This window comes from Balaenoptera acutorostrata, chromosome 6 (genome assembly GCF_949987535.1).
Source record: "Balaenoptera acutorostrata chromosome 6, mBalAcu1.1, whole genome shotgun sequence".
NCBI lineage: Eukaryota > Metazoa > Chordata > Mammalia > Artiodactyla > Balaenopteridae > Balaenoptera > Balaenoptera acutorostrata.
In genome coordinates this window covers 24,261,014-24,279,933 of record NC_080069.1, presented here as the reverse complement: position 1 = coordinate 24,279,933, position 18,920 = coordinate 24,261,014, and the positions used below count along the sequence as shown (strand labels likewise).

The following is an 18,920-nucleotide window of genomic DNA, read 5'->3' as shown; positions in this document are numbered from 1 at the left end:
TCTTTCTGGATTTAAGTAATCAGGCTAGGTTTAATGAAACTAAATTTATTTGGCAAACAAATTAAATGTTAATTCAGCTATCTTTGTTAGAAATGAGGATGACTTTAGAGAAAAAAGTTGTTTTTCAGTAGAACTTTAATACACAGTCATGGGTATTAGATTCTAGTTCTGTTAATTGTCTTCAAGGTTTTGCTTTTCCACTCGTTAGCTGGTCTGGATCCTGAATTCTTCTAGTTTACTCAAATCTTTTACTACAACTTTTCAAACTAATGTTTCCAATTTTTCTCCCACTTTGGACTTGGAATCGTTGAGAACTAAAACTGCCCTTTTCCTGAAGCCCTGTGAACTGAAACTGAACAACTTGAATAAACTTAAGAGAGGTTACCTCAATAGCCCATGTTTAGACCATCTCTGTGCTTATTGCTGTGTAAGGCACTCAGAAAGTTTACCTGAACACCTGATGACATCCTCAGAGACATTTCAAACTGCAAAAGATGCTTCAATCCTGACATCAAGAAACCTTCTGCACTGGCAGCAATCAGAACTCACTCAGACAGTGAGTTTATAACTTGCTCCAATCATTAACCATTGTTTTTCCTTTGTCTCTGTAGAAATGCCTCTTATTAAATACCCAACTTCTCACACCCTATAGGCCTAGCTTTGGGAGCCCACCTGCATCTCTGCTTCCTGAAATGAGTAACTGAACTGATCAGGACTGAGATACTGGTTCAGTGAGATATAAAGCAATCTATCAACTTAACTTCTGGACTGTGAAACTGAAGTTTCAAAAGTGGGACTACAGAGGAGCAAAATTTCTCACCCCAAAATGTTTCTTTGGCATGCAGATTATTTTGAGCTGAAAAAAATCAAAGCCCAAAAGACTCAGGAAGAACCTTTGACCTTCCTCCTAACTGCCTAAAGAATGTAGATAGAGGACCTGTTTCAGGAAGGGAGCTATCACCATAGATAACTATGGTATGAACTGGGTGTGTACACAGGGAGGAACCTAGCAGTGTGTTTTTTAAAATTCCTCTCTGTCTCACTGTCTCTGCATGGCCAGCAAACATCTGTTTACCAAACAGTTGCTTTTCCATCTCCATGTAAATTGCCTTCCCCCTCTTTGAAGTCCCAAACTGCTATCCCCAACATCCTATTTTGTCTTTAGCTGAAGATGATATGTAAGGTGAGGGTTCCTGCCATTTTGGTGAGTTATGCGGTTTTCCTGGGTCTCTCCAATGTATACATGTTATTAAAATTTTGTGTGATTTTCTCCTGTTAATCTGTTTCATGTCAATTTAATTCTTAGACCAGCCAGAAGAACCTAGAAGGGTAGAGAAAAATTTCTTCCTCCTGACAGAGTGAACCTGCAAAACCCTACACACCCCAACCTGGGACCCTAACAAAGGCAGAGCCCCTGATTCTTGCTAGGTTCTCTCTCTCTCTCTCTCCCCCGCCCCGCCATCCCTCCCTCCCTCCCTCCCTCTCCATGACCTCACAGTGTGGCCCTGGAGCTTGCCGTGTACCCTCCAAGACTATTCGATCAAATGGGCTCATCTCACATGTTAGGTGGAGCAAGTTGGTGAGAGAAGGAATGAAACAAAATGCTCTCTTTCTGGCTGCCTGGATGCTGAATGTCGCATTAAAGTTTAACTAAAACCAAACGGACAGAGAATTATAACTTGAGTTCAGAAAGTTAGAAGCTGTGTTTCAGAGCCTGTTATACTTAAAAAAACTCTTCTGGAGAGCACATTATTTACCATATTACTTTACCCATTTTACCAAATGGAAATACTAAACACTGGTCTAGGTCCTAGGGATAGAACAATCAACAATTCAGACGTGGTCTCCATCATGTGCTTAGTGTGGGGAAAGCGCTGGACATGAATAATTATCTGTTAGAATTTAGGGGCTCTTCAAGATTCCAGCAAGGACCAAAAGTAGCATAGGCCGCTGACTTCCTCTCCCAAATGCAACCTCAGAGATGAGAGAAGCAAATCACTGATTAGAGGAGACTAAAAAAAATTACTTAGAACTGAACACTGAAAATACTTACTGCCTTTGAAATGTTTATCTTTAAGCTATTTATTGGAAAATAATAACACCAATAACCTAAATGTAAACAGCTAAAAAAGAGTAAAAAAACACAATTCAATGAAACAAGAAAGCAGAAAAATAAGGGAAAAAAATCAATCAAAGAAAACAAAATATGAGTAACAAACAAAATCAAACTTAAAAAAACGTGCTGGGCAAAATCCTGGAAAGATTATCATAAGAATGAAAACGACAGAAACAGAAAATAAAAAGGGGAAATAATACAGACACAAGAGAGAGAATCACAGACTACACCCAGCCCAAAGGCCCCAAGTCTAGAGAGTCTTACAGAGGAGTCCTGCTCAACTTTGAAGAAACAAATAATCAAGCCTGGTCTTATACAATGGCTTCATAATGCAGGGAAGTGGAAAAACTGCTCAATACTTTATTGAGGCTACCACAACATTGATTTCTAGGTTATGTTAGGTTGTTGTAACAAAAGATTATAGGCTCATTTAAATTATAAATATGGATATAAAAATTCAAAATCCTAACTAACAGTGCAGAAAAATATACTGTAATCAAGGAGGGGTTTACTCAGGAATGCAAGGATGTTTTAACATCAGAAAATACAGTCATCCCTCGGTAGTCACAGGAACACTCTGAGTAAAGTGCAGGAGCAGAGGTGGGTTTCAGTAGTTTCAAGTGTACATGAGAGGTGAGGATGTGGAGAGGGCATAAACAACTCTGGAAAAAGACTGGCTACAAAGAGAAGCAGAGCAATGGGCTGGTTGCTAGAGGGGAGTATGGGGTCACGGGAAAGAAGAATTTAAGACAAGATAGGGCAGAGTGTACTTGAATGCTAATCAAATGACTCAGGAAAGGGGAGAGACTGAAGAGAAAGGAGAGGACACAACCAAAGGCACTCGGTCCTTAAGAAAGGAGAGCTGTGATGGATGGAGGAACGTTTCTTTGGCTATAACACGAGGGAAGACTGGTTCGGATACCCGCAGGTGTACAGGTTTGTGAGGGAAAATGAGGGAGTTCCCAAGTGACAGCATGAGGCAAGGCTGTCAGCTAAAAGCGGGTGGAGTGAGACAGAGGGTTAGGGATTTTGGAGAGAAGAAAAAGTGAGAGAGAGCTGGGAAAAGTAGAGGACTGGACTTAAAAAATAAACACATTAACACTCATAGAATAAAGGGCACCTGAGGTAGGTGTTCATGAATTGACAGTGACTCCAATGTGCTAGGCTGAGCTGGTTTATTAAGATTTCATAAGCTAATGTAACTGGAAACAATAATATCTCTCTACCACAAATCATGCAAGAACTTTTGTTAGGATCATAAGTCAGACCCAGACTTCAATTATTTCTCCCCCTACTTTATCTGGAACATCTGTGACCCGCTTATTTATTAACTGTCCTTTTTAGAAAAGTTTCTAGTTTCCATATCTGGCAATAGGGATAGGACTTCCACGACTGAGAAGGCAGGTTTCAACTTGGAAAGGCAAAAAGAAACCACAGGCAAGGTGAGATCATTTTCTGTAAGATAAGAAATCTGCCTGAAGATGTCACTAGCCTCAATGTTTTTCTCAATTCTAGAGGAATCTTAAAGAACTACTCTTGTGTAGTTAAGACAAAAGTAGACAGAACACTCGTAAGGTTCACTTTGATTTCACTTGTTTCTTTTTCTTGAAGTAACTTAAAAAAATGAGTAATTTTCTAAAAAGCAGCATGGACAGTATGAACCCACTGTCATCTAATTACATCCTTTTACCCGTACAGATGTGTGGGAATTCTCCAGTGTTTATGCTGGTTATTTCTGGTGGCAGCATGTTGTTATTTCTTTTCATCTTTGTTATCTTCTGTACTACTGTAATATTTTGCCAATGAGCTTGTATCATTTTTAGAAAAACAAAGTTATGATTTTTTAAAACAATGACAAAATGGATGCTCTGGTTTCACACACAGAGACAAATTTGAATGAATTGTGTTTTTGGTTTCTTAGTTGCGATTTAGACAAACTGACTCAAGCCTATTAAATGCACTGAAAACCAAAGAGGTGACACTCAAAATTTTTCACAAGTTGTTTAAATGTTGTGCAGATAAACTTTTGAGTTGGTTGAAAATATATAAAACTCACCCTTGTAAAGCTTTATGAATTCGTTTGCACTTTTCCTTCAACACTGCAAAAATACCTGAAGGAAACAAATACATTTGATAGTACACTTGGAAGACTGGATATACTAATCTAAAAATGTTTTTCAAGATCCAGTTCATCAATTTAAAATGCAGCAAATCCTTCTGCCCACTAATAACACACAAATAGACAGCCAGTAACTCCTCTGAAGGTCCCCAACTTTCATCTGTGGCATATACTAGCTGGCACCTGCTCACCCAACTTTCAGCAAAATCTGGGATGAAGTTTTCCACAACAAAACAATGGCTCTGTTCTTATTAAGATACTATAAATTATCTGGCCAAGAACAAAAGGGTACAAATATATTAAATATTTCTGGACCCTAAACAATTTGGGAAAAAAATAGACACTGCAGTCATGTTTATGATCTCTTCTTGATATTTTCACTTTCTTTTAAGGAAAATCCACAAACTGAAAGATCTGAGGAGACAGGAGTGGCAGGGTATCTGACAAGTATATGAATGTGCACACAGAAACACTCACTTTTACTGATTCTCTGAATTAAAACCAATGCTGAATCTTTAGAAATTTATAAAATTTAAAATTACAAATACCAGGCCTGCTTTTCCATTTTCCTTTTAGTCTTTGGTGAGGAGGCGCTATCACAGCCCAGAACCACATTTTAAATTGAGTCGACTGCCCATTAAGCAAGCTTTAATAGTTGGTAAACCTGTATGGCCTCAGCACCAACTCATGAATCAAAGGCTGATGGGGAAAACTAGACAACAGTTATAAAATTATAAGTACCAAAAATTAGCATACTTCAGCTAATTTCTCAAAAAAACCCGATAAACTAAATGATGACTGGCCCAGAGCTAGTCCCTCCTTTTTCTGGCATCTCTGCCCACCAAGGGAGCGAGCTTTGCTTTGGCTCTGGCTTCATCTCCAGAAACATGAGAGAAGCTCTAACCCGGAAACCCTGAGGCAGGGACAACTTCTTCTTCACCATCATTTTTCCCATAAATTGCCAGATAATGTAATTCAGAGCCAGAGCTTTGTCTGGGAAATCATTTCCTCCAGCTAATTTCTCCAAAAAGGCAAACCAGCAGCATGGCTAACATGACTTGAAATATCTTTGATTTCCTGGGTTTAAAGGTTATACCTGGATTTTCTTCCATGATGTTGAGGGCCTCAACTGCAGCAGCAGCTAAGAGGGGAGGTAATGAAGCTGAAAAGCAGTATCCCTGGCCGGAAAGTCGCTGAGAAGAAACAAACAAGTTATAAAACATAAACACTATTTTTGGCTCTGTTTTTCTTTGGCTAAAAAATCTAAAGGCACCAAATCTCTGCACTCCCTACCAAATAGCACGTACAAATGGTGAGGTGCTAAGACCCAGGCATGTACAGAAGTTATGTAACAAAACCAAAACTTTTTTAGAAAGGGAGATAATTTCTAAATGTAAATATTTTGAATGATTCTTTAACAAATCTACTTCTAAATAAAAATTGTGTGAAAAACTAAGTTAGAATGAAATTTTGTAATAGCGGTTACATTTTTAGTTGACCAGTGGAGCAACGGGTTTCAGTTTTTGCTATTGTTTTTAAAAAGAACCCACCTGATGGTCAATTACGAAAGACCTGCCACAGCAGAAACCCCCAATAGAAGCAAGTGAATTCTCCATGTTGGCACTGATAAGATCAATATCATCAATCTGTCAGAAAAGAGGGACAGTGGGAGTTATTTCTCAATTTAAAGAAAAGGAGGGGGAAAAAAAAAGGCCAATGTCAATCCTAGAGACAAAATTTCAGCACTAATGTCAACATCTGGATTCAAACTACCTCCTTGAAAATAAAGGGTAAGTCATACAAAATCAATTGTTAAAAGGACCGATGTTTCATAGCCCACCTCTGAAGATGTCTCACTTTATACGTTTTTGCCATTCCATCATTCATCGACAATTTATTCACAGTGGAAGAGCTAGATAAAAGATGAAATCTAAAGTTGTTTGATACTAAACATATTCAGAGGTACAAGATAAGATCATTTCCTTGCTAAAACAGTGGTCTCAGCTGTCCTTCTCCATAGAAGGTACTTGAGAGAAATAAAAAGAAATCTATCAGGGTTTTGAGCACTTTGGAACAAGTACTACATTCCATTTACCTTTTCCACCTTTTCAAAAATGAAATCAATTTATCCAAACATGATGGCAATGGGCCATCATGGGCTCTGACCAAAGTGGACCAACTGGGCAGTGGATGAACCTAATGTGCCCACTGGGCTCCTGAGTACCCACAACCTTCTCAACGGCTCAGCACTCCTTTGGTCCTCACCGTCTGCTCCAGCCCCCAGCACCAAGTTCCATCCTGCATACAGTAGCCATTCTGTAATTACTCACTGATGGCCATAATAATGACTGGTCAGATCACATCTGGTGTTTTTCCAAGTGTTCCACAGATCCAACAAGGAAACCTGCGCACTCTTCTTCTTTTTTTTTAACCTTTCATTATGAAAAATTTCAAACATATACAAAAGTATAAAGAATCCCCATCACCAGATTCAATAATTATCAACTTACGGACAATCCTGTTCCACGTATAAGCCCCCTACTGCCCTCTTCATCTCTTTGGAGCAAATCTCAGACCTTACATGTTTTCATCTATAAATATTTCAGTGTGCATTTCTAAAAGATATGCCCTCTTTCAAAAACATTACCACACTTAAAAAATGAAAAATTTCTTAATATCAAATACTGAGTGTTCAAGTATCTCTGTCTCACAAAGCCTGTTTTTCACAGTATTTGTTTGAATTAGGGTCCAAATAAGGTCCATACATTCTGCACTCTTACTCAAGCCATTATAAATACTACCTCTGAGACAACTGCTGGAAGCAGTGAGAAAACGAGAACAGTGAAATTAGATAGTGCTTTTTCCTTCTTTAAAAGTTTCATGCCTTAAAAATTGCTCTGGTGTAAATTTTACTTGAATTAATTTCCATTTATCTTAAATTCTTCAGTGCATTTCATTGCCAAATGTCAGTTTGTCTTTGAAGAGTATGCTTCAGTCAACTTGGTGTGATAGTCATTCTGCTCTACATTTTTCTCTAGGTCTGTATGGGTAGAGGGATGCAAATAATCTAAGGTGAGTTTATATTTTATAGTTCAACATTTTAACACAAGCTGCAAAACTTTTATGCACAAGATTTGGAGAAAAGCTTCCTTCACATCAACCACACAGCGGTGGGTAAGGGCAGGTTACACAGTGGTCGGTGAGGACAGGTTCTGCAGATGGGCCCACACTGTTCCTCTCCGAGGCTCTAGGAGCAAAACCCACTAAGAGTAGGGCTAGTTGAGGCTCATTTCCTTTCAGCAAGAGAAAACATAAAAAACTCACTCCAGTTGTCTGGGACCTTGAGCGGCTTTGTGAATCCATGCTGGTGGTATTTCTAATATATATATATATATATAAATCACCCCCATACACACAAATAACAATACAGAATTTTAAATATTAGAAAGAACATCTTTTCACTGCTATGATACTTTCTAAAGGACAACTTAGAGAATTCTTACTGATTTTAAAGAAAAAATGGAAGGCAAATTTAACTGTTTCTAGAGAAGAAACACTGAAAGCTGGGATCAAACGTTACCGTGTAAACAGAACACAAATTCTATGATTAGCCACTGAGTTCCAAGGGAAGATGGGGACCCTGGTCTGGCTGACCCAATCCTCTGTGGGCTCAGTGAAGTGACAGACACCAAAGCTGCACCCTGCACATCGATGAGGAACACTGTCTTGTGCCCATGAAACCTGCCCAGCAGGATGGAACTGCATGGTTACTATATGAAGGAATGTTCCAAAAAAGCAGAGCTTACATCGATTCCAAAATGTTCAGTGACTCCTCGGCCGTGCTCCCCCAGGACTCCAAACGAAAGGCTTTCCTCCAGAAAGATCCTTGCTTTATATCTGTATTTTAACTTAACCTAAGTGGTAAATAAACACAACTTTAAAATACTGAAAATTCATAAAATTCGTATTTGTGAATCTGCCTACTTGCTAAAATTTATTTGTAACCTCCAAATCAATACTTAGGGCATATGTGCAGGGTGGTGAAAAACTTTGAGTCACCTGAAATGCACCTTCCCAGCTGAGGTAACAGGCTACTGCTTCAGCTTATACTGCAAACAAGTGTCCTTCTCACATTCTGTTTACTGCCACATTTTTCGCATTTTGTGCTTTTCCTTGTGATTCTGTTGTTCACAACGGCCCCCAAGCACAGCGCTGAAGTTCGGCCCAGAGGGCCTCAGCGCAAGAAGGCTGTGATGTGCCTTACGGAAAACATGCGTGTGTCACATAAACTGCACTCAGGCCGGAGTTAGAGCACTGCCGGCTGTGAGTTCAATATGGACACGTCAACGGTGTACACTAAATAAGGTGTCTTTACCCAGAAACACATATAAAACACGGTTATGTATTGAGTAACTGATGAAAACGTGGTGACTAGAGGGTTGCAGAAAACTAACTCTGTATTTGCCCTAGGAGCAAAAGTTCAGTATTTGGTAATTCAGTATTTGCAGCAGGTTTATAGAACATAAATATATATATATACACACACACACACACACACACACACTCACACATACACACATATACACACACACTTTATAGAACATAACTACCATGAATAATGAAAATTAACTGTACTTTAGATGCTCTAAAATGATTCAATTTAACTCAGTAATATAGACAGCACAATGCCAATTTTTAAAGAAGGAACTGTTAAGACACTATGAGTATAGACATGTAATCTATCTGTTAAATACTGGTCTGATTATACATAAAAACTCCTAGGGAAATATTGTAAATATTCTTCCCTCAGAGGCACTATTCCAATTTAGATTCATTTTTTTAATCCAGAAAAAGTTTTCATTAATATGTTTTTTAATCTTTTTTTTTCCCCTTTGTTTTCCAGCTTATAAGAAAGTCCTTTCCCATCTAAGGTTTAGATGCATATTTATCTATATGTTCTTCTAATTATTTCATAAATTTTTTGGTTTATACATTGGGAGGCTGAACATATGTACAGATTTTTTCCCCCTAGTGTTTAATTGATTTACCCCTTTATGATATGTATGTAATAAGTTTCACAGCTGAATTAAAATACAGTGATTATCAACCACTAAATTTTTTTTAATTAATTAATTAATTTATTTATTTATTCATTTATCACTTTTGGCTGCGTTGGGTGTTCGTTGCTGCACACGGGCTCTCCCTAGCTGCGGCGAGTGGGGGCCATTCCTCATTGCGGTGTGCAGGCCCCTCACTGCAGTGGCCTCTCTTGCTGCAGAGCACGTGCTCTAGGCGTCCAGGCTTCTGTAGTTGTGGCGCCCCGGCCTAGCTGCTCTGCAGCATGTGGGATCTTCCCGGACCAGGGCTCGAACCCATGTCCCCTGCATTGGCAGGCGGATTCCCAACCACTGTGCCACCAGGGATGTCCCTCAACCACTAAATTTTTATATATATAACATGAGAAGTTGGGCTCTTAAATCTTTCCATGACTCATGTAATCTTCTCTTGTGCCAGAATCATAATTTTAATTATTAAATGTTTAATTACTATGATTTTTTCCACTGAAACTATAGAAATAATGCACAGAAATATATAAGATGGGTTGATGTCTCATATCATGCGTCTGATAATTTATTTTTTAACCATCAAGATTTTACAGGCTAGGGCTTCCCTGGTGGCGCAGTGGTTGACAATCTGCCTGCCAATGCAGGGGACACGGGTTTGAGCCCTGAGTTGGGAAGATCCCAAATACCGCGGAGCAACTGGGCCCGTGAGCCACAACTACTGAGCCTGCGCGTCTGGAGCCTGTGCTCCGCAACAAGAGAGGCCGCGACACTGAGAGGCCCGCACACCGCGATGAAGAGTGGTCCCCGCTTGCCACAACTAGAGAAAGCCCTCGCACAGAAACGAAGAACCAACACAGCCAAAAATAAATAAATAAAGAAAGAAAGAAGCTTTCATTAAAAAAAAAAAAAAAAAAAAGATTTTACAGGCTAATCTTGTGAATCAACATCAAATTGGGAGAGGGGTCCTCACTGGGCTTTTACCTGAATTTTCATTAACAATGAACAAACTAATTTGGGGAGAATTACATCTTTTCAATACTAATTCTTTCCCATCCATTAATAAGAGGTATTATATGAGTGAGATAGTCTCTAAAAACCATGTTTTAGAAAATATTTAATAATATTATCACAGTACTGGAACACAAACAGACAGGTAAAACAAAACAGGAATCCTTTTGTCAAACCCTAATTTGTATACTGTAATTTTACATACTCAGTACTTTAGGTACTTGATCTGTTCCTACACTTTACATTTTGTTTCACTGGCTGTATATTTGCCCATCAGTACTGATTTATTATTGTACCCCTGTAACATACAGTTCTAACATCTTGTGGCCGACTATCTCTCCCCTACATTATTCTATCAGTCTTTGACACTCACAAGAGGAAGGAGAGGAAAACAAATCTCTTTTATTGACATTTAGGATGTATCTAGATTTCCTCAAGAAATAGTGAAAAACTTAAAAAATAAGATATGAAACCTTTATTTTGAATCCCTATTCAATTGATGGACTCAGAGATTCAGATTTTAATGGTCAAATGCAATGGTGGTTTATTACAGGAAAATCAGTGTAATACACCATACTAATAGAATGAAGGATAACCACATGATTAACTCAACTGATGCAGAAAAAGCATCTGACAAACCCCAAACCTCTCATGAGAGAAGCATTCAACAAATAAGAAATAGGAGGGAACTTCCTCAACTTGATAAAGGGCATTTATGGAAAACCCACAGCTAAAATCACACTCAATGGTGATGGCCTGAAAGCTTTCCCTTTAAAGAGCAGGAAGGACACTCACTCTTGTCACTTCTAGTCAACACTGTACTGGAAGTTCTAGCCAGAGCAATCAGGCAAGAAAAAAAAAAGAAAAGCATCCATCCTTGGAAAGGAAGAAGCAAAACTAGCTCTATTCACAGATGACATGATCTTATATACAGAATAAGATCCACAAAAATACTGTTTCAGCTAATAAACAAGTTCAGCAAAAGTTGAATGATGCAAGATCAATACACAAAAGTCATCTGTATTTCTATAATTAGTAGTGAACAATCCAAAAAGGAAATTAAGAAAACAATTCCATCTATAATAGCATCAAAAAGAATAAAATACTTAGCATCAAAAAGAATACAATACTTAGGAATAAATTTAACCAAAGAGGTACCAGACTTTACAGTAAAAGCCACAAACAATACTGAAAGAAATTGAAGAAAACTGAAATAAATGGAAATACATTCCATGTTCATCAATGAGAAGACTCAGTATCATTAAGATGGCAATACTTCCCAGAGCAATCTAAATATTCACTACAATCCCTATAAAAAATCTCAATGCCATTTTTTACAGAAATGGAAAAGCTGATCCTAACATTCAAATGGAATTTCAAGGGACGCCAAATAACCAAAACAATCTTGAAAAAGAACAAAAATGGAGAACTCACGTCTTGATTTCAAAGTTTACCACAAAGCTACATGAATTAAGTAATTAAGCATGGTACTGGCATAAGGCTAGACATATAGACAAATGGAATAGAACTGAAAGTCCAGAAATAAACCCATATACCTACAGTCAACTGATTTCAACAAGGGTGCCAAGACCATTCAATGGGAAAACAATAGTTTCTTCAACAAATGGTAAAGGGACAAATGGATAACCACATGCAAAAGAATGAAGTTGAATCCCTCTCTCACAGAATATACAAAAATTAAGTCAAAATGGATCAAGGACCTAAAATAAGAGCTAAAACTATAAAAACCTCAGAAGAAAACATAGGGGTGTATCTTCATACCCTGGATTTGGCAAAGTATTTCTTAGATATGACACTAAAAGCACAAGCAACAACAAAAAACTAGATAAATTGGACTTTGCCAAAATTAAAAACTTTTGTGCATCAAAGGACACTATCAAAGAAATGAAAAGACAACCTATAGAATGAGAGAAAATATTTGCAAATCACATACCTGATTAAGGGTCTAGTACCCAGAATACATAAAGAACTTTACAAAAAGACACCCCAGTTTAAAAATGGGCAAAGGACTTCTAGAGGCATATCTCCAAAGATATACAAATGGCCAACACAAGAAAAGTGGCTCAACATCATTAGTCATTCAAGAAATGCAAATCAGAAATGCAAATATACTTCACACCTACTAGAATGGCAAAAATTAAAAAAAAAAAAAAAGTATACATTGGTAAGGATGTGGAGAAACTGAAACCCTCCTCCATTGCTGGTGGGAATGTAAAATGGTACAAGCCACTGTGGAAAACAGTATGGCAGTTCCTCAATAAGTTAAAAATAGAATTACCACATGATCCAGCAATTACATTGCTAGGCACATACATGAAAGAGTTGAAAACAGGGATTCAAACAAATACTTGTACATGAATGTTCACAGCAGCACTATTCACAAATGCCAAAAGGTGAAGCAATCCAAATATCTGTTAACAAAAAAACCAAAATGTGATATACCCACACAATGGAATATTACTTAGCTTTAAAAAGGAATGAAGCGAAGAGTAGCCCCTGCTTGCCAAAACTAGAGAAAGCCCGCGCACAGCAACGAAGACCCAACGCAGCCAAAAATAAATAAATTTTTAAAAAAAGAAGAAAAAAGGAATGAAGTACTGATAAATGATGCCACAAATTGGATAAACAATGAAAACATTCTAAGTGAGTGAAGCCATAGTCATATATTATATGATTCCATTTATCAGAAATATCCAGAATAGGTAAATCCATATAGACAGAAAGCAGACTGGTGGGGGCTAGGGGCAAGGAAAAATGCGGAGTGATTGCTTAATGGGTACTGGGTCTTCTTTGGGAGTGACAAAAAGGTTTTACAACTAGCTAGTTGATGAGTGCACAACACTGTGCACGTACTAAATGCCACTGAACTCTACACTCTAAAATGGCTAGTTTTATGTTATGTGAATTTCACCTAAAAAAAAAAAAATCTCAATAGTCATGGTTTCTAAAGACAGTGTATTGTATCCCCTTTTAAAAAGCTGAGTTTTACAAAATACATATTATATGATTTCATTTATATGAAATTCTACAAAAAGCAAAACTACAGGAACAGAAAGCAGATCAACGGTGGCTTGCGGCCAGGAATGGGGTACTGATTACAAAGGGGCATGAGGGACTTCTGGAGTGACAGAAATGTTCTATATCTTGACTGTGGTGATGGTGATAGGGGAGTATACATCTGTCAAAACTTATCAAACTGTACTCTTAAAGTGAGTATATTTTATTACGTGTCAACTATACCTCCATAAAGTTGGTTTTATAAAACTCAGTCTTGATTACTCTTTAAAGGTCAGGGTTGGCATTTAATGTTAATCTACTTCTCTAGTATGATCAGAATGTGCTTATGATACATATTAAGCAAAGCAATGAAGACATTATACATTAAAAATGGTCATAAACAAAAGGCCTAACTGCCAAATAGTCTGAATACTAAAATAATAAATAAACATAGCTGCTCACCAATTCTGGAAGAGGGCAAATAGTTCCAGTATTCATATATAACCCCTCGACTACAATGAAACGTCGAGTTACACGAGCCTTGCGAGGATTCTTTAAAAGAAAAAAAAATAGATGTTTTAAATTTCAGTAACTCCAAATACAAAATCTGTTATGTGCTCTCTAGCACTTTCACCCTACAAGATTTATTCACCAAGATAAATCAACAAATAGATAGACTATATTAATTTCAAGCTCAAGGTTTGCGATCCTGTTATTTTGAGATGAAAAACAGTGCTTTCTTCTCTCAGACATGTTTTCAGGTCACACAGTCAACTAGGAGGCCTCACACACAAACACAAACTGTTTAGACACTGAGAATACTAAAACACAAACAAAACCCTCCAAGCCCAGAATGACTGGGAAGGGACCCAAGGGAACTTTCTGGGGGAGATGGGGGCATTTTATGTCATGATGGGGGCCATGATACCTGGGCTACACGGGTATAACCACTGGTCAAAACTGTATAACTAGGACTAATGTATTTCAATGTAAATTTTACCTAAAATAAAAAGAACTCTAATGATGATGATGATAATCATCATCATCACAGAGACTGAGTGGGGAGTTAGGTGAAGGTTCAGATGATACAAGAGTGGCAGAATATTGAAAACAAAGCCGGGAGAAGGGTACAGGGGGCTTCACTATACTACTGTTTCCTTTGAATGTGCCAGAAATGTTCCTAATAAAAAGTTTAAAAACAGACAAACCCTGACCTCCCTTACTTACCAAAAAACAGATGAAACCCTTCTCCTTCCTTCCTCCTCACTACTGGTTCAAGTAAAACTGGACTATGACCTCACCCAGTCATGTTCGGAGGTGGTGCAGTGGAGGGACTCTTTCAAGTAACACACACCTTCCCACACCCCACTGACGTCAAATCACTAATAAACCACTCCCACTGCTGAATCTGTAGATGTTTCAGGTATGCTGCACTGAAAAAATTCCACAGAGTTTGCCGCCACCTTTCTACTCAAAGGTTTCTTGCCTCTAAGCTTCTAATGAACAACTAGAAACTCAAATATCAGAGCTATTCTTTAAGGGGTATTTTAGAACCCGCAGCTGTATGTAATACTGAAAAAAGTGTCGGCTGAAGCATGCGAAAGTTTACACCATTCTTGGTCATCTTCACTCCGTCCCTAAGTCAAACCTGAGGCTGCGGGTCTGCTGGGAGGTCACAGCTGAGGACCTGGGGGCATCCCGCCTCTCCCTGCCTTTAAAACACAAAGTATCTTTCTTATGATCTTAAAATACTCCATGAAGGAATATTTTATTTTTGGAATATTCTTGGGAAATGGAAAAGTACAAAAAAGAATTTAACAAATGAGCTCGTTACACCACACACTGGTAACTTTTTCTTGTAAATACATATCTTTGTAAATTACCTTGTTCAAATCAGGATTTTACTGCAATCGTTCTAGGACCTGAGTTTTTAAAATATTATGTTGTGAACATTCTCACATTATTTAATATTATTTAAACCATGATTTTAATGGAGATTTAATATTCCACCTTGTAGATACACCGTAAATTATTTAACTGTTCCCACAGTGCTGGATTTAGGTTGTTTCCTTCATTTTGTTTTTTTACATCACGTGAATACCCTTCGATCTCTGACACCATTTCTGATTCTCTTCTAAAGATAGCACTCCAGAGGGTATAGATATTTAAGAATCCCAGAATATACCTGCCCATTTACCCTCTAGAAAGGCTGTGCCAACTGAAGCTCTCCTCAGAGTTTTTGGAAGGCCCCCTGTACATCAGTGTGGCACTGATTATTACCATAAAAAGTTTTCCCTAATTGGACAGGCAAAAACTCTTACCCTAATTTCTGTAACTGTTAGTGAGGTCAGACTATTTTCTATTTGCTCAGTTATCTGCATTTCTTCTATGAACTGCTGTTTTTACTTATTATCTTTTTTTTTAAGAAGGATTAATATGGGATAAGAGAACTCTATAAGAAAAGGAATGAAAAAACATATGAACTCCATTAGTTGGGAAACTGACAAAAAGAGTTTGATCCAAACTCAGATTATTTAACTTACTTTCAAAGGAAATATAAGCATCTAAGTACAAAATATTTAAAAATTTAACATTTATTATTTTTGTGAAAACAAAATTAAAAAAGAATTATTTCTAAAAACCAAAATGTAAAGTAATTTAGAAAGCCTACTCTTGGCAGGAATATGTGGTATAAATTAATTAGTAAAAAGGTAAAAACTATAAAATGGAAATAAATTTTAAGATAACTTTATTGTTATTCATTAAAAAAAAAGTTCCACAGATTATAAATCTTATACAACACACACACAGAACTTGAATATGTTGTCTTCCAAATTTGTACAATGCTAACTTGGCGAAATAACTCTACAGCAGACTGGTTCATTGGTCACACTTTCTAAGGCAGTGTTTTTCAATACGGTAGCATTCTATTACTGAATCAGAAAAGGGACATCTTTTTACAATCTGTAGAAAGAATTCATTGGTGGAACGGTCTCAATTTTAAGATTTTCCCTATACATTCTTCTAAATTGTATACTTATAAAACACTGTCTGTAGCACACCTAGCATAAAATAGCAGAAGTCTATGCGTATTCACCACACGAATGTGTATAATCATGAAGTGCTGCTCTTAGGCTATCACCTAAACAAAGATGACAGAATCCAAAAGGAATAATTCAAATATCTGGGAAAATGGAAATTAACACAAAATTAAGGATGTGATGAGCATTTTTATCAGTTACTCTAGTAACGGATGAGTTACACTGGGAAAGTCCACTTGAAAGTGGTGTTTGAGACAAAGGATGTGGTGACCAGGTTCCCAGTACACTTCACACACAGTGGTTCCTGCTGCAGAACCACAGACCACAGAACCACCTTCTCTGTTCATGTTGTCAGGGGCAAATAAATGCTAATTCTAACAGTGATGCTTTGAACACGTTTCCTCTGTTCCACTCTCTATCAGAACAACAAGGAGCAAGTTCCACCTGCCTAATTCCCTCCCTGTCCCAAGGGACTACACAGGTGCTTGAGAAGAAGTGTAAATAGGTTGCAACGTAGAAGGAAACCATGCGTGAGGCAGCTGCTTCCCACAGGGAGCAGCTGCTCAGAGATCTGGGATGAGGTTGGGGTAGGGAGAAAGAGTCTTCACTTTGTTCATAAATTCATTAATTAAGATCTGCCGCCATGGTTTCTTCTGGTGAATCGATACATGATTTATTCTGATATGAATAAGCCTATTTTGAATTCACTAGATACATCTTGTTAATGCCCTAATGAGTTCTGTTGTTACTTCTGTAGAGTTGAGTGTACATCCCTCCACCCCCAAAATGCATGCTGTTTTTCTCTCTCTCTTGTAGAAAGCTGCCTAGATAACCTTCCCCCAAATTTGCCATATATAATTATGGCAATGATGAGGCAATTACTATCAGGCTTGACTCTCTAATCTGAGGTACATTTAATAAGCAGAAACACCCTTATTTAATGTCCACATGTGATCCACAGGCAAGTTTTCATGACAAATTACCATTTCATTTATAATTTAGCTGGTTAGAAAGTACAAAAGAACTGTGTAATTTTCTTCAAAAGAATCATACCTTTTTTTTTTTTTAATTTATTTATTTATTTATTTATTTTTGGCTGTGTTGGGTCTTCGTTTCCACGCGAGGGCTTTCTCTAGTTGCGGCAAGCGGGGGCCAGTCCTCATCGCGGTGCGCGGGCCTCTATCGCGGCCTCTCTTTTTGCAGAGCACAGGCTCCGGACGCGCAGGCTCAGTAGTTGTGGCTCACGGGCCTAGTTGCTCCGCGGCATGTGGGATCTTCCCAGACCAGGGCTCGAACCCGTGTCCCGTGCATTGGCAGGCAGATTCTCAACCACTGCACCACCAGGGAAGCCCGAATCATACCTTTTGATCTTCAATCTCTTGTTCTTTCAATAGTCGCTGCAGGTCATCCATATCATTATGGTTAAATAGCTTAATGTCACTACGTGATGCCTGTAATCCCTTCTGAATAGCAAAGCAGGCAGCTTTATCTCTGCAAGGAAGAAAGACCCACCGAATTGGGGTTTAAAGGGTCTTGTCAACATTCTCAGAAAAGGAATGCTTGCTTTTGTACGCTGACCAACATCCACTTGTTAAACTGAACATGGCAAATAAATAAAACATGTTTGAACATTAATATATTATTGTTTGCACTTCACTCTGCAAACCTTTCCACATAACTACCATACTGATTCTGTTCCACGAAGCAAACTCTTGCCGTATTTTGACCTCTGAGAAATCAGCATGCATCTTACTATACAGATAGCATATTAGTTTATTCAAAGTACTTTTCTCTTTCTGAAAAATAAATGAAATATTGGTGCATCTCACCATCAGTGGCATCTCTGATTTGACTGGCCACCACTCTGCCATTACTTTGCCATCAAAAGGAATACTGGGTTACTGACTCCACATAACCCAGGGGAGAACTCTGAGTCATGCAGATTAATCTTCAGTAAGATCTCCTAAATTGAGTTAATGGGGGGCAGGATATATTTCTTAAATTAAGTGTATTATTTAAAAGTACATGCAACACTTCTGCTTCTGAGAAAATAGACATATTTTCCCTATTTTTCTCACTGGGTATAACCAAAAATCCTGGACATCATGTATAAGACAAACATAAGATGATGCTGAAAAATGGAGAGAAAAGGCAGACCAGCGAGGGATCTGAGAAATGACATGAAACAAGTTCCTGGATTTTCCTAACTTGGAACTGATGCAGCTGGCAAACTGGAAATGCCAACAGGCGAGACAGAAAAGCTCTGACAAAAGTCTGCTCTCTGTAGCCAAAGGGACAGGAAAGGGGGCAGCCCAGCAAAGGTCTCTACTGCAGCCAAACCACAGAAAAACCTGGGCCTGTCCCCTCCACACTAGCAAAGGCTGAGAGGGGGACCCAGACTCTAGTCTTCACGAGGCCATAACAAGGCTCCCCAATACCCCTGTGGGAGCTGTCAGAGAAGGGAGCCAGAACTTGTATCTCCGTTGGGTAGTAACAAGTGGCTCCCACTGTGGTGTTAGTGAAGACCATGTGGAGAGACCTAACTTCCAATC

General features: G+C 38.2%; 2 protein-coding genes across 2 annotated transcripts in view; both read right to left on the bottom strand.

The window, feature by feature from the left end:
- Nucleotides 1–18,920, bottom strand: part of LOC130708338 (serine palmitoyltransferase 1-like) — a 35,541-nt gene that overhangs the window by 8,393 nt on the left and 8,228 nt on the right. The window contains exons 3-8 of the mRNA XM_057547874.1: nucleotides 17,730–17,859; nucleotides 13,790–13,879; nucleotides 8,042–8,149; nucleotides 5,786–5,881; nucleotides 5,332–5,428; nucleotides 4,173–4,227 (exon numbers count right to left, since the gene is read on the bottom strand). Coding sequence (XP_057403857.1) covers nucleotides 4,173–4,227; nucleotides 5,332–5,428; nucleotides 5,786–5,881; nucleotides 8,042–8,149; nucleotides 13,790–13,879; nucleotides 17,730–17,859 — 576 coding nt within the window. The remainder of the gene's footprint in view (nucleotides 1–4,172; nucleotides 4,228–5,331; nucleotides 5,429–5,785; nucleotides 5,882–8,041; nucleotides 8,150–13,789; nucleotides 13,880–17,729; nucleotides 17,860–18,920) is intronic.
- Nucleotides 3,698–18,920, bottom strand: part of LOC130708340 (serine palmitoyltransferase 1-like) — a 179,389-nt gene continuing 164,166 nt past the window's right edge. The window contains exons 9-13 of the mRNA XM_057547888.1: nucleotides 17,422–17,859; nucleotides 13,790–13,879; nucleotides 5,786–8,149; nucleotides 5,332–5,428; nucleotides 3,698–4,227 (exon numbers count right to left, since the gene is read on the bottom strand). The gene's annotated coding sequence lies outside the window, so the exon portion shown is untranslated. The remainder of the gene's footprint in view (nucleotides 4,228–5,331; nucleotides 5,429–5,785; nucleotides 8,150–13,789; nucleotides 13,880–17,421; nucleotides 17,860–18,920) is intronic.